Genomic DNA, 13559 nt, shown 5'->3' on the forward strand with positions numbered 1-13559 from the left:
ACAAGGGCCACTGATGATTACTGAGAGGGGAATGAGAGTCACCCCCAAGAATTCAGAGGAAGACTCTCTCCACCTGTGCCCGCTACACTGTACGGGGCAAGGAGTCAGCTGCCTGCAACCCCGGAGGCTGAAGAAAAGGCAGAGAAGGAGGCTGAAGGGGGAAGAGGAAAGGTTGGGGATTGGGGGGAGGCCTGGGCAGTGGAGACACGGTCATCAGGGGCTCCCAGGTCAGCCCTGCCCCTTGTCCCCAACCAACTCAACTCAAATCAACAGATGTTTATTCATGTCCTGCCGTGGGCCAGGGCCCGTGCTGGGCGCTGGAGGTACACAGGCAGAACCAGCGCAGTCCCTGCCCTCCAGGAGCTCCCCCTCTACTGGATGGTCGAACAGTTGGGTGCTCCTGCTCAGGGGCCCTGGTCAAAGGCCTGGAGAGGCACTGTGGAAGGGGTGAGGCTGAAGGCATCCCCAAAGGCTTGGCAGACTTCCCAGCCTTCAGGCGGGGTCCCAGACTTGGGAATGGAGGCGGCACATGCTCCAGATGTGATGGGGCTCTGAGCGATGGACCGCCACCAATTTCTGAGGTTGTAGGAACAGGAGGGGCTCTTGTGGGCTCCTCCAGCCCAGACGGGCAGTCCATCCCCCACCACACACTGAGCCGGGGGCCCTGACTTACAGTCTTGGGGTGGGACGCCAAGAGCCGAGGCAGAGAAGCCCTGGAAATCGTGCCCAAAGAGCCCCTGCTCGGAGCCAGAGCCCAGGGACAACGGAGGAATCTCCCATCAGCCCTGAGAGTCAGTGAGTGAGAGAGTGAGGGGAAAGGGGCTGGGGGGAAATAAGTCCAGGAAGAAATGGAGGACATTTGGGGAACGTGGAGCCCCTCAGGTAAGTCGGGGTGACACCAATCCTAGAGACCGCCAGGATGCCACGGGCCTTCGGTGCTCCAGGCCGCCGTCCTCCTGGGGGTGAGCCAGCCCAGGCCTGGCCTACAGCTGGCATCGGGCTGCCCAAAGTCCTCAGGAACCATCCAGCTGGCAAGAGATCTTGGGAGAAGGCACAGCAAGCTGGAGTCTCTGGTGCTGCCTAGCAGAGGTCCAGGCACTGGCAGAGGAGTGGCTCCTGGACTCTGGCTGCAGCTCCGTCCTCCGGCCTTAGGGAGATGCTGGAGCTCTTCTTTCCGACCTGGGGACGTGACTGAAGATGCTAATTAACGGGCTGCCGGACCCAAGCCTTGAGCCAGTGGGACACCCCCCCCCCACCTTCCTGAAGCCAGATTTCCTTCCTCCCCACTTTTGCCTCTCTAAACAGAACCCGGTCCCTGGGCACCTACTTGTGGACGGCAATAGGAGAGTCGTGCGGCCTCTGGTGCTTCTTCCTATGGGATCTCTCTGGAAGACAAGAAGAGACCTCTGCTCGTAGCCAGGCTAGCAGCCTCAGTGGGGTTGGGGAGCTGAACCCCAGCCTTCAGAGCCAAACCATGAACCCCCGGCATGTACGCTGCTGTTCGGCTGGGCCGGGCGGGGGGCTGCCACCCCACAACAGCAGCTGACCCTGTTTCTCTGGCACCAGTCTGACAAGGGCCGAGGTCACAGCCCCGGAAAGCCTCGCTGCCTCGGAGACCAGAGGCACTGAGAGGGAAGACATACTACACGGCTGAGAAAGGTCCAGGCCCCGAATGGAATCCAGAATTCTCTCCACTAGCCTCATACCTCTGAAGGCAAAGGCAGCCCCCGTGTGGACCAGCCGGGATAACCTCCTCTGCCCGCTGGAGGCATCTTCTAAGCAGCCTCTGCATGTTATATTCTCAAAAGGCAAGGAAAAAATGGCTAAGATCTGAGGGTCTTAGTGGACCCCAGGTTTGACAATCAAGAAATTTTGATTTCTTGTGGCTATCAAGAAAACTTGTGGGCTATGTTGAAAGAAGCAGAGGGCAGTTTGGAGGTCTGGTCTGGGATGTCTCTGCTGCCTTCTGCCCTGTTCAGACGGCATCTGGACTATTCTGTTCACCCTGACCACCACATTTTAGGTGGGAGTCTTGGACTCTGGAGCAAGTCTGGGGATGATCTCTTGTAAGGACTTGGCACCCAGGGGACTTGAGGGGGAAGAAGAGAAAGCTGAGGGAGTCATCAGCAGGAGGGGGATCCCCTTTATTCTCCTGGCTCCAGGGGGCACGTGGAGGAGCTAGAGGAGGGGAGGAGGATGCTGGAGAGAGGCTGACTGAGGCTTGATATCAGGAAGAGTCCGTGACCATGAGGGCTGCCCCAAAGTGGAAAGGGCTGCCTCTGGAGGTGGTGGGTCCCCCCTCAAAGGACGGCTTCGGCAGGGAGGAGAGGTAACCCTGCTCCGATCTGGGCTGCAACAAGGAGGCCCTGCAGGGCTCACTTTCCCTCTGGAAATCGTTCCCCTACGGCTGAGTAGGAACCGGGATGGGGCTCCTGAGGTCATGGCTAAGGCTCATGACTTGTCATCGCTCCACTTGGCTCCCATCTGGGAGTTCAAGTGTCCTCCATGTCCCCACATTTGGAAATTTCTAAGAAAAATTGTTCTAGAAACGAGAGGACCAAAACAATGCCCCCCTCCCCGGGCTTCAAACAAAAGCCTTTTGAAATCAGAGGCCATTACTGACAGGAGGACACAAGAAGCAATCAATCCCAGATGCCAAAGCGCTGGCGGAGCCTTCACTTGGGGCGCCGTGCCAGGGGCCGCCCATCAGGCCGCAGCGGGGACCCCAGAGGGACAGCAGAGCCCCTCGCCCCTTCCCACGTGTGGGCTCCCACCGGCTCAGCCTTGCGGGCAGTCGGGAAGGTCCCTTCTCTGCGCTCTGAGCCGCTTTTGCCTCCGTGTATCCCCAGAGCTGCGCCCTAACCTAAATCTGTGCTTAAGAAGGCTGCAGAGTCCCCCGGGGGGAGAGGCTCCCATTAAGAGGGGTGGCCAAGTGAGGATGGCTGCCACAGCAGGATGGAAATTCCCAAAACAAGTGGCCAGGATGGGGCTGGAATCTGGGGGCGGGGGGGGGGGGATCCCCTCACGGATGGGGCTGGAGGGAAGGGAGGGAGTCCCTTCCTGGCTCCTCAGCTCGGGCACCGGTGAAGGCAGGAGCACGTAGCCTGCTCCCCACCCCCCTTAGCAACCCCAGAGAGGGAAGGAGCACGTAGCCTGCTCCCTACCTTCCCCTCCTGCCGCTGCAGGTTCCAAAGCATGCCCCAAGCTCCCCAGGGCTGGGCTGGGAGGGGCCGGGCTGCAGCATGCCATCGGGCTGAGCCCTGAGCCCTGCGCTAGGGAGATGGTCCCAAAGGGGCCTCCCCCTCTGGAGGGCTGCCAGCCCCACCTCCGCCCCCCAGATGTCCCACGTTTTCTGTGCATCTGCTCGTCCCGGATCAACCTCTGGCCTGCTCAGGCAGATGCCACGCTGCCAGGAGCAGGATGGAGGTGAAAGATGAACCGAGGAGGGCTCCCAGCCTCCTGCCTTTCAGGCTGTGGCCAGATGACCACGGGCTCCCTTTCTGTCCTCTCCACAGCCCAGGGAAGGGGATGCCCGGGGCACTGCCTGCAAGGCATGGCCTTTCTGAAGGGAGATGAAGAGATCTTAGAGATCACATAGGCCAATCCCCCCATTTTACAAATAGGGAAACTGAGGCCCAAAGCCCCGCCTACAACCACAAAGGGGATAAATGGCAGCGTCAGAGTCTGGTATTCAGACGCTGTTCTCTCCCCTACATCACTGCTGCTGGCCACTAAAGCCTCCATGGTGCCCTTCCCTACTTCTTCAGGATCGCCGCCCTCCATCCCATCCCTCTTGCTTTCAGGGGAGGCTTTTAGCTCTGGCCCAGCCCTGGGGGGTTACCTGAACTCCTTGGAGCTCTGGCCTTCCCTGGGGCTCGGAAATATGGGGAGGGCTGGGGGTGGGAGGCCACTTGACACTCTTCCCACCCTATAGGTTAGTGAGCCCAGGAGGCCCACGTTAAGATGTCTTCGGCCCCCAGGGCTGCCCCACATTCAGGGCCGAATGCCCAGATCCAGTCCTCCCCCAGGTCCTGATCAGGCCCTCTGCTGCCCCCATCCCCAGAAATCATGCCTCCTGCTTCTCGGGACAGGCCTCAGGACTTTCAGAAGAGGCATGAAGCCCTCGTTTCCAGATCTCTGCAGGGCAGGTGCCCGCGAGGTCTAACTTGGTGCTGCCCAGCTCCGGCCAGATCTCCCCCTCCGACAGGAGCCTCCCTGAGAGCCAGGCTGTGCCTCCCCTCAGAGCAGGGCCGCCATCTCATCTCCTCTGGGGGCTCCCTGAGGGCAGGGCTCCTTTGGGAAATCCTGGGGTGACGGCTGTTTACCCAGCAATCACACATCCCCACTCACTGCATCTGATGTCACACATCTGTACAGGAACCGAGTAATTCACATCTGTCCTCCAGCCCTGTAAAGACCCGACGAGGATGATTATTCTTCGGAGCAAAAGTACATCAAGCAAACTATTCCCAGATTTTCCTGGCCACACAACTGCCTTTGACCCTCACAGCCACCCAGCGAGGGAGGGGTTACAGGGACGGCTGTCTTCACTTTACAGGAGGAAACTGAGGCTCAGAGGGGAAATGGCTAGCCTGGGTTCACACGGTTAGTAAGTGGTGACTACAGGATTTGAAGTTCGGTCTTTCCTGACTCGGCCACCCTCTGACATCCCTGTCCAGGAATCCTTCAACTTCCTCCTGAAGACACCCCACCAGCTCCTGGAATGGCTCTTTCCATTTTAGGACAGCTCTCTTGGTGGCCACATTTTTTAGTCAAGCCCAAATGAGCCTCTTTGCAGCAGCCACATTTTGCTTCCAGTCAGAGATAATCCCTCTTCTTCAAGAGGCTCCTTCGGTGAGCAGAAGGCAGACGCCCTCCCTCCAGCCTCCTCTTCCCAAGGCCAAACATCCAGGTGATGGTCAAGAGGCAGAATCTCATGCCCCTCTGGCTGGATTCCCCTTAAGCTTGTCAGTATTTTTTTAAATGTAGCCCCCAGAATAGAGTCCAAGATGGGGTCTGACTAGGACAAAGTACAGAAGGATTCTAGATCACCGCCATCATAGGACCAGAGACTCGGAGCTGGGAGTCGTTGAGCCCAACCTCTCTTCTTCGATGCATGAGGAGGCTGAGGTCTGGGGAAAGCAATCTGTCCAAGGTCATACATAAGTGGTGGAGGGAGTTGGAATTTGAACTCAGATCCTCTAACTCCAGATCCATTGCCTTTCCACCAGGCCACTCTAGCCCTGGACACAGAGCTCTTTCAATGAGGACAGCCCAGGTTTACCTTCTGGATCCTACCATGTCACACTGTTTGCTCCTGGGAGCTTGGAGTCCCTGAAAACCTCAGACTTTGGGGCCCCAAACCATCATCCAGCCCCTCTCCTCCTCATCTTGACTTTTTGAACCAGAAAGGACTTTACATTGATCCTTTAAGAAATACTTGTTGATTGATGGAAAGGCCATTTGATGAGATGCGGCTCATTGTTCTAACCATTCATTGTTCCAAGGATCTGCATGAGAATTGTTTTGGACCCTGACTCTGGCATCCACTGGGCTTGTTTTCCTTCCCCAACCAGCCCCTGAAGACAAGCCACACGAGATGTCACAAGGCAGGATGCATCCTGTGCCAAGGGAAGGAGGGATGTAGCCAGGGAAGCCCTGAGGTCAAAGCAGGGGAAGGAGTGGGTGGCCGTAAGGCTGGCAGACCATGCAGGGAGATGGGACTCCAGGCTCCTCGTTTCCTGATTTTTCTTTTCCAAAGGACAGGGCAGGAAAGCCTCTAGAACCTTAGTCCAGAGTCAGAAATGGTCCAAGGCCCCAAGGTCCCTGCTGGAGCCTTAATACGATGGCATAGGCTAAGAAGGAGACCCCCAGCCAGGTATTTGTTGTCTATGCCTCCTGCCACTGTCTTCACCTGCAGAGGACCCCATAGAGCAGGGGTCAGCCACGTATGGCTCTCAAACCATATCTGGCTCTTTCTGCAGGAGCCATAAAGTCAATTTTTTTTCAGGTGCTGTTATAGGAGCAGCACTGTGAGCACTGCACGGCTCTCACAAAATTACATTTTAAAAAATAATGTGGCGTTTATGGCTCTGATGGCCAAAAAGGTTGCCGACCCCTGCCATAGAGGATTTAGACTGCTTACCCTTTGACCTATAGTCTCCAATGACTGAGCCACGGTGACTCTTTCAGACAGACTGCCATCCCACCCCCATCCAGGAGACAAGGGCTGAAAGCAGCCCAAGAACCGGGCTAGACAACAAGTCTGCCTTCCACATTCTCCTTCTTCATCTCCCACCTCCAGGCAGCTGCCAAGCTTTGTGGAGTCCACTTCTGTGATGGCTTTAGAAGGGTAAATCATTTAAGCTGTCTGCCTCAGTTTCCACAACTGTAAAATGGGGATAACAATAGCACCTCCCTTACAAAGTTGTTGTGAGGCTCAAAGGAGATAATAATGGTAAAGTCTAAGCTGGGGCGTGGGTGGGGCCTTGGCAATACCCCAAGTATTTGAAGGACTGGCCAGCATTTGCTTTGCTGTATTTGGCATCAGAGGGCAGAGTGTGAGTAGAGAGAGGCCAGCAGAGGCCAATTTAAGCTGGATGGCAAGAAAAGCTTCCTAACGGGGCAGCTGCCCCAAGGCAGGACGCAAGAGGGGCAAGTGTCTCCTCCCTGGAAGTCACTGTGAAGCAGTGCAGACACGACTTGGGGGACACGATTCTTTTTAGCCAGTCTACCTCCCCCAAGTGGGGGATTCTAAAGAGCTGGGGCCCAGCCTTGGGTCAAGCCGGAGGTCCTCTGCAGACCAAGGAGACTCTGGGCAGTGCAGAGAAAGCTACGTGGTGCTGCCAGCCTGCCTGACGGTTCTACTCGACTTGGTTCTAGAAGACTGTCTTGGGAAAGACATGGAGACAGAGAACACTCCAGGAAGGAGCGAGAAAGAAGGAATGTGGAAGGACAGACACTAGCCACATATCTCTCGCCTTGCTTCAAATACTGAGACCGGTAGAATGGACCTTCTCTGGGTGAGAGATTGCTTCTCTCTGCCTCCCCCTCCTCCCTCTCCTCTCTCTCTCTCTCTGTCTCTGTCTCCTGTGTGTGTCTCTCTCCATCTCTCACCGTTTCTCTGTTTCTGTCTCTGTTTCTCTCTCCTCTACTCCCTCTCTCCCCCTCCCTCCCTTGGTCTCTGTCTCTCTGTCTCTCTGTGTCTCAGTCTGAGCTGAAGTCTCATCTCTTTCTCCCCCCACTCCTCTGTCTCTCTCCTCTCTCTCTGTCTCTGTCTCTGTTTCTGTCTCTGTCTCTCTCTCTCTGTCTCTGTCTCTCTCTGTCTCTGTCTGTCTCTCTCTGTCTCTCTCTCTCTCTCTGTCTCTCTGTCTCTCTCTCTGTCTCTGTCTCTCTCTCATCCATGTAGTACATTCTTTGGCACATTCTCATTGAATGACTTCCCTGGGTTCTGTTTCCTTGCCAGTTGCTATCATGGCGGCCTTTTGGGTACCGAGTAGGGGGTGGGACAAGCCTCGTGAAGGCTAGGATTTTCCCTTCCCTTTAAGTGACCAGGGCAGGGCCCTTCCTTCATCCTAGATCACAGGTACTTGAAGGGAAGCGGCTGCAGGCCGGCATCTCTTCTGGAGCCTGGAGGGGAGCCGGGCCAGCCTTGGGCGTCCCAGGCCCTCCCCGAGCTGGCATGCCTGTGGCGTTGCCCTGGCCCTTCCTTGGCTCTCCTCTTTGCAGAGGCGGGTCAGCCCTCACATCACATCTGGCTTTGCCAGGCTCAGGCCTCACAGTCACAAGTGCATCGCGTGGCTATGCATGTTTGAGCACCAGAAGGCAGGCTACCTCTGCATACAGAAGGCGCTTAAACAATGCAGAAATGGCCTCCCCTCCCCCCCAGTCTTCTCTGACTCCAGCCCGGCCTCGCCCACTGTTGGGGCCCAGTTCCTGAGCCGGCCTTGCTTCCCTTCCGGGAGAAGCCGAGACCCACCTGGATGCAGACCTCTGGGGAGCAGACCTCGGCCTCGGGGATGTCCACGTGGGCGATGGCGCCTTCCTCTCCCTGGGCAGAGAAGAGCAGCCGCTTAGGCCAGGCCAGCCGCCCCCCCCCCCGGGGGCTCCTCATCCCTCCCCCGCTGGGAGCGCCCAGCTTCTCGCCTGCTGAGCAGGTCCTGTGCTAGTGTGAGAAGCCCACACGCCTCCTGAGGGCCCCAGAACGGCGCTGCCTCCTCACAGGCAGCTCGGGCCAGCCAGCTCACCCAGGCACTTATGTCCTCCCCGTCCTCTCCTCTGGGAAGCCTGCCCTGATTGTCTTTGTGCAGCCACTCAGGGATGCTCGGTGGCCTGTTACCAGCAAAGGAACTGGGACCCCCGATCTGCCTAAGCTATGCGAAATCCAGCACCTGAGTCCTCTGGCCTGTCCCTGACCTTTATTGAGCCCCTGGGCCAGAGCAATCAGGGGAGGCTTCCTGTAGGCAGAGGGTCTGAAGGCTACAGGAGTCTAGAAGAAGTCAAGGCTGTGTGTGGGTATGTGTATGGTTGAAGGCGTCAGTGTGTGTTCAGGCCCATCCTTGGGAGGGGGCGGGGGTGCCACGGAGGAGCCCTCCCTCCCTCCCTCCCTCCCGGCCCACCTGAGCCCCCACAGTGATGCTCTCAAACAAACGGCAATGGAAAGGCTCCGTCCGGTTGCACAGGTGCACCTGAAAGCTGCCGGGGCTCCTGGACACGAAGGAGGCTCGGAACTTGTTGGCGACCTGCTGAATCTTCATCCTCCAGCCTGCGGGTGAGCAGTAGGCACGGCTACCCCCCGGGGCCAGGGGCCTCGAACCACGCCTAGCCGGGCCCCCTTCACTGTCCTCTCCCATGCTGGGGGCTCCTGATCCTGGGGTGCACTAAAGTCTTTCGGGGAAACTTACTCCTTTCCTTTCAGAAATGGGAGCCGGGTGTGGCCCTGCGTAGCTAACACTGGCCCCATCCCCCCTCCTGGGATCCCTCCGCCCCTCCCTCACTTTCTCCATCCCCCCTCCTGGGATTCCCCCCTCCTGGGATCCCTCCGCTCCCCTCACCTTCTCCATCCCTCCCTTGCCTTTAAACCCAGTTCCAAAGCCTTCTCTACGGTGGAGGGCAGGCACCGCCCCTTTGGGGACAAACAGGCTCTGCCCCTCCCCTCCCCTCCCCTCGCCCTGTGTCAGTCAGGGGTGGTTCTAGGTTTGAACTACCAAAGCTTTAGGAAGCTTTTAGGTGCGGGACTAGAACCGCAAAGGCCAGTTCTTGCCCTGCCCCCATCCCTCCTCCCCGAACAGTGAAGAGGAGCTGCCAAGGCAGCTGGCATTGCAGAAACAAGCTGAGGCCCTGAAGGGCCGAGCCAAGTTCCCCGCCCCCCCCCCACCCCGGAACTGGAGCCCACCTAGGCTGGCCGGGGCAGGTGAAGGCTGGGCCGCTGTGCTGGGCAGTTACCTGCAAAGTTTCCAGTGGCAAAGGGACATCTGACCCAAGAGCCTTGCGGGGTGGTGAACTGGAGAGAGAGGGAGAGCGCCGCTGAGGGGAGCCAGAGGCGGCCCCCCAAAGCCCGGCCCCTAGCTGCGGAGGGGCAGGGCTCGCCTTACTGTATACACAAAGCGGGAGCCGAGGAGAGGCCCAAAGGGGACGCCCCCGCCCCCAGCCCGCCTCGCCTAGAACTTGGAGGGCAGGTTTGCCAGGCTTGGGGAAAGCCCGGAAGGCCATAGGGGAAGTGAGCCACGGAGGGATGGGGGTTCTCAGGAATGCGGACCGCATAGAAAGCAATAATTCCGTGAGGGGGGAACGAAGGAAACGTCTAAAGAAAGCCCGGCGGATCCCGGGGGAGCTCGCTGGCCAGCTTCCAATTCATCTTTTTTTAAACCGTCACTTTCTGTCTTAGAACCCATACTGCCAATGATGGTTAAGTGACTTGCTCAGGGTCACATAGGCTAGACGCATCTGAGGCCAAATTTGAACCCAGGACCTCCCAGATGGGCTTACATCTCGATCCACTGAGCCAGCCAGCTGCCCCTCAACTTCCAATGAATTGTAACACATTTGCACAGAAGATTGACCTGAGGCCAGCTAACGGTGGAGAAACACAGCAGGATTCTGTAACCAGACAACAAGTATTCCCTGTGCCTGGTCCTGGGCTAGCACTGGGAGAGAGAATGAGACCGCCTTGCTCCAGATACAGGGGACACGGAGGTGGATACCAAATACATCCGGTAGTTTGAGTACCGTTAAACACAAAGTAGCAGTCCTGGGCGGAGGGTGGCTCAGGAAAGACTTAAGGAAGAGATTGGAGGCCAAGTTAGATGGCAATCCATGAAGTGGGAGGAAAGGAGGGATGGCATTCCAGGCATGGGGAACTGCCAGGGCAAAGGCACCAAGATGGGAGATGGGATGTGAGGAACACCGAGGAAGCCCGTTTGGCTGGACCACAGTGTGAAGGAGGGACAGTAACATCCGATAAGGCCGGAAAGGTAGGCTGGGCTTTGAAAACAAGACAAGCAGAGTTTAGATGTTATCCTAGGAATTCATACGGTCAGAGCTACCGAAGAAAAGTCCCTGTGTGGCAGCGGTGTGGAAGAGGGACACGAGGCGGAGAAGCCAATGAGAAGGTTGCTGCAACACCACAAACCGAGGGGTCGCTACTCTGTGAGTAGAGGAGTGAGACATAAATATGGGTAGAAGAGGCCCGACTTGGGAAGTGAGTGGCTATGAGGAAAGAGGAAGGAGTGGAAGGCAACACCGCGGGCATCAGTCGGGCTGCTGGAGAATGGAAGAGCTTTCGGTAAACACAGGGAAATCGAGAAGGGGGAGGCTTTGGGGGAAGGACGCTCTGTTCTATTTGGGACAGACTGAGTTTGAGGGGCCTGCAGGGAAGCCGGGTCAAGGTGCCCAAGAGGCGGTGGGTGAATGGGATGGGAAAGGTCAGAGGAGGGGTTGGAGCTGGCTCTGTGGATCTGGGAGGTGGCCTCCTGGCTGTCTCAGCTCCAGGCATTTTCTCCGGCTGGCCCGCCGGCTTGGAACTCTCTCCCTCCTCTTCTCTGCTCTTGCTCCTCCTCTCCAGCTTCTGACTCCCCAAGCTTCCTTCCAATCCCAAGTGAAAGCCATCTTCCAGGGAGCCTTTCTCAAGTCCTCTCAATTCCAAAGCCTTCCTTCCTTCTCTTAACAAACAAACAAACATACAACGCCTGCCTTCCATCTTAGAATCAATACTAAGTATTGGTTCCAAGGAAGAAGAACAGTAAGGACTTCTCTGGGTCACACAGCTAGGTCTGTCTGAGGTCAAATTTGAACCCAGGACCTCCTGTCTCTAGGTCAGGCTCTCTCTTCATTGAGCCACCTAGCGGCCCTGCTTCCTTCTCTTAATTATTTCCTATTTATCCTATGTAAGCTTGTCTGGGTATATGTTTGTTTTGGTTGTCTCCTTCATTAGACTGGAAGCTCCTGGAAGGCAGGGACTCTCTTTTGCCTCTTTTTTGCATCCCTCGTACACTGGGCACGGTGCTTTGCACGCACATCAGAGATGCTGAATAAATATCAATTGATTGGAGAGGAAACATCGAGAAAAAGAGGCAGCGATCCCAGAGAGCCAGCCCGTCGTCACCAGCTTCTTTTGGTGGCCGCCACTGGACTAGAGCATGATGGAGATGCCATGGACTGCCTTCACCTAGATTCTGGCACATCATTTGACAACATCTTCACGATCTGACAGCTACAATGGCGAGACGATGAAGCAAGTAGGTGGATTTGGAATTGGCTGAACCATCAGGCCCGGAGAGGAGCCGTTCCACGTCATAGGAAAGAGGCTTCCCGTGCAGTGCCTCGGGGATCCGTGCTCTGCTCTGCTCTTTCCGAACCTTCTCTGTTCTTATCGATTTAGTGAGCCAACATGCGGGATAGTCAAATCCAGATCCAAGAAGCATTTCAAAAGGCAGACCAAAGGAATGAAAGGAGAGGAATGATTTTTGTTTTTAACCAGGACCGGAGATTCACTCAGTAAGACCCTGCTCTGGGGTTTATTGTTGTCCAGAGCTACCCGGGGCTCTATAAAGTTAAGTGACTTGCCCAGGGTCACCCAGTCAATATGTGTCTGAGGCTCTTTCTGACTGGGAGGTTGGCCCTCTGGCCACAGAACAGTACTGCCTCTTAAAATGAAATGGAATTGGGATAAGTGTAAAGTCTTATCATTGGATTTTTTATAAACCATCCTTAGAAATGCAAGAGGGGAGTGCTGGTTGGTCAGCGGTTCCCCTGAAAAAGCTCCAGGGGTCATAGTGGACTGATTGCAAGCTTGCTATGGGCCGGCAACACAAGATGGCAGCCAAACTGAGTCATCTTGGACTGCATTAAAAAAGATACTGTGTCTGTTGTCCTCTGGCCTTGTCAGGGTGGGCCATTCCTGGTTCTAGGCACCACAATCTGGGAAAGATGTTGGTTCCCCAGAGGGAGTCCAGAGAAGGACAGCTAGTAAGGTGAAGGGTCTGGAGATGGTTCCAGAGAAGGTTTGGAGGGAGGAACTGGGGTTACTGAGCCAGGGGAAGAGAAGAATGCCTTGGACAAGAGCTTTCTCCAAGTGGTTGAGGAGCAGTTGTGTAGATAAGAGATTTGCTTTCCTCTACTTGGCCTCAGAGGAAAGAATCAGGAACAGTACCTAGATTGACAGGAGGGCATTTCTCAACAATCAGAGGCAGGATAGGCTGCCCGAGGAGGGGGGAACCACTCCCACGAGGTCTTTAAGTAGAGGCCATATAACCCAAGAGGATTCTCATTCCAATGTGGGTTGGACCAAAGAGGTTCCTATGAGATTCAGGGGTTCCAGGGTGGCCTTTGTCACAGACACAGACGTATGGGTCAGAGGCGATGGGCCGTGTGTGCACTGCGAAAACGTCCAAAGACACCAAGACGCCGGGTGGAGGGGACAATGGCAGCCTTTTGGAAGCAGCCTGCTTTCCTGCAAGGACGAGGCTTCCAGTGGCCTAGCCTGTCCAACTGGCACCTGGGGGCGCCCTGTCCTGGTGATCAGGTTTTCATCTGGCCTTGGCATCTTGGCCAGGGCAAGTCGCCACAACAGAGGGGCTGTGCGTGTTCCAGGCAGAAGCTTCAGGGAGGCTTAGTCTGAAAACCTCATTCTGGATACCCCGTCTGAAAGCTAATAGGCTGCTGCTGCCTCAAAAGTTTTATGCCATCTGCTTTTCTCAGAAAGAGATTGTAGAACCCCAAAGTTATGACACAGAAACTAAGCAACCACAAGCAAACACAAGCTAGGGACTCCCCGATCAGGTTGGCTCTGAGAAACCCAAAGTTACTAACAGGTCAGGCAGGATGTCTTGGAGAGATCCCCGGTCACTAACAATAGGGCGTTCGTTAGGCTCCCAAATGTAGCATAAAAACCCTACATGCTTGGGGAGACAGCCAAAAACCACTAACTACAAAGGCTACAGAAGTCCCACTTCAAGAATTACAGGGCGCCCCTGAGTCTGCCAACACCCGCCACCTTACCCGCCACCCCAAACGTATATAATCTTTACTCTGACTATGTCCCCCCCGGAACTCTCTTGCTG

General features: G+C 56.2%; 1 protein-coding gene across 1 annotated transcript in view; it reads right to left on the bottom strand.

The window, feature by feature from the left end:
- Positions 1 to 281: 281 nt before the first annotated feature.
- TTLL8 (tubulin tyrosine ligase like 8) overlaps positions 282 to 13559 on the bottom strand; it is a 111621-nt gene continuing 98343 nt past the window's right edge. The window contains exons 15-20 of the mRNA XM_044679286.1: positions 10533 to 10645; positions 9445 to 9525; positions 8619 to 8764; positions 7979 to 8050; positions 4351 to 4408; positions 282 to 1385 (exon numbers count right to left, since the gene is read on the bottom strand). Of these exons, the coding sequence (XP_044535221.1) occupies positions 1324 to 1385; positions 4351 to 4408; positions 7979 to 8050; positions 8619 to 8764; positions 9445 to 9525; positions 10533 to 10645 (532 nt within the window). The 3' untranslated portion in view covers positions 282 to 1323. The remainder of the gene's footprint in view (positions 1386 to 4350; positions 4409 to 7978; positions 8051 to 8618; positions 8765 to 9444; positions 9526 to 10532; positions 10646 to 13559) is intronic.

This window comes from Gracilinanus agilis, chromosome 5 (assembly GCF_016433145.1).
Source record: "Gracilinanus agilis isolate LMUSP501 chromosome 5, AgileGrace, whole genome shotgun sequence".
In the NCBI taxonomy this organism is placed as follows: domain Eukaryota; kingdom Metazoa; phylum Chordata; class Mammalia; order Didelphimorphia; family Didelphidae; genus Gracilinanus; species Gracilinanus agilis.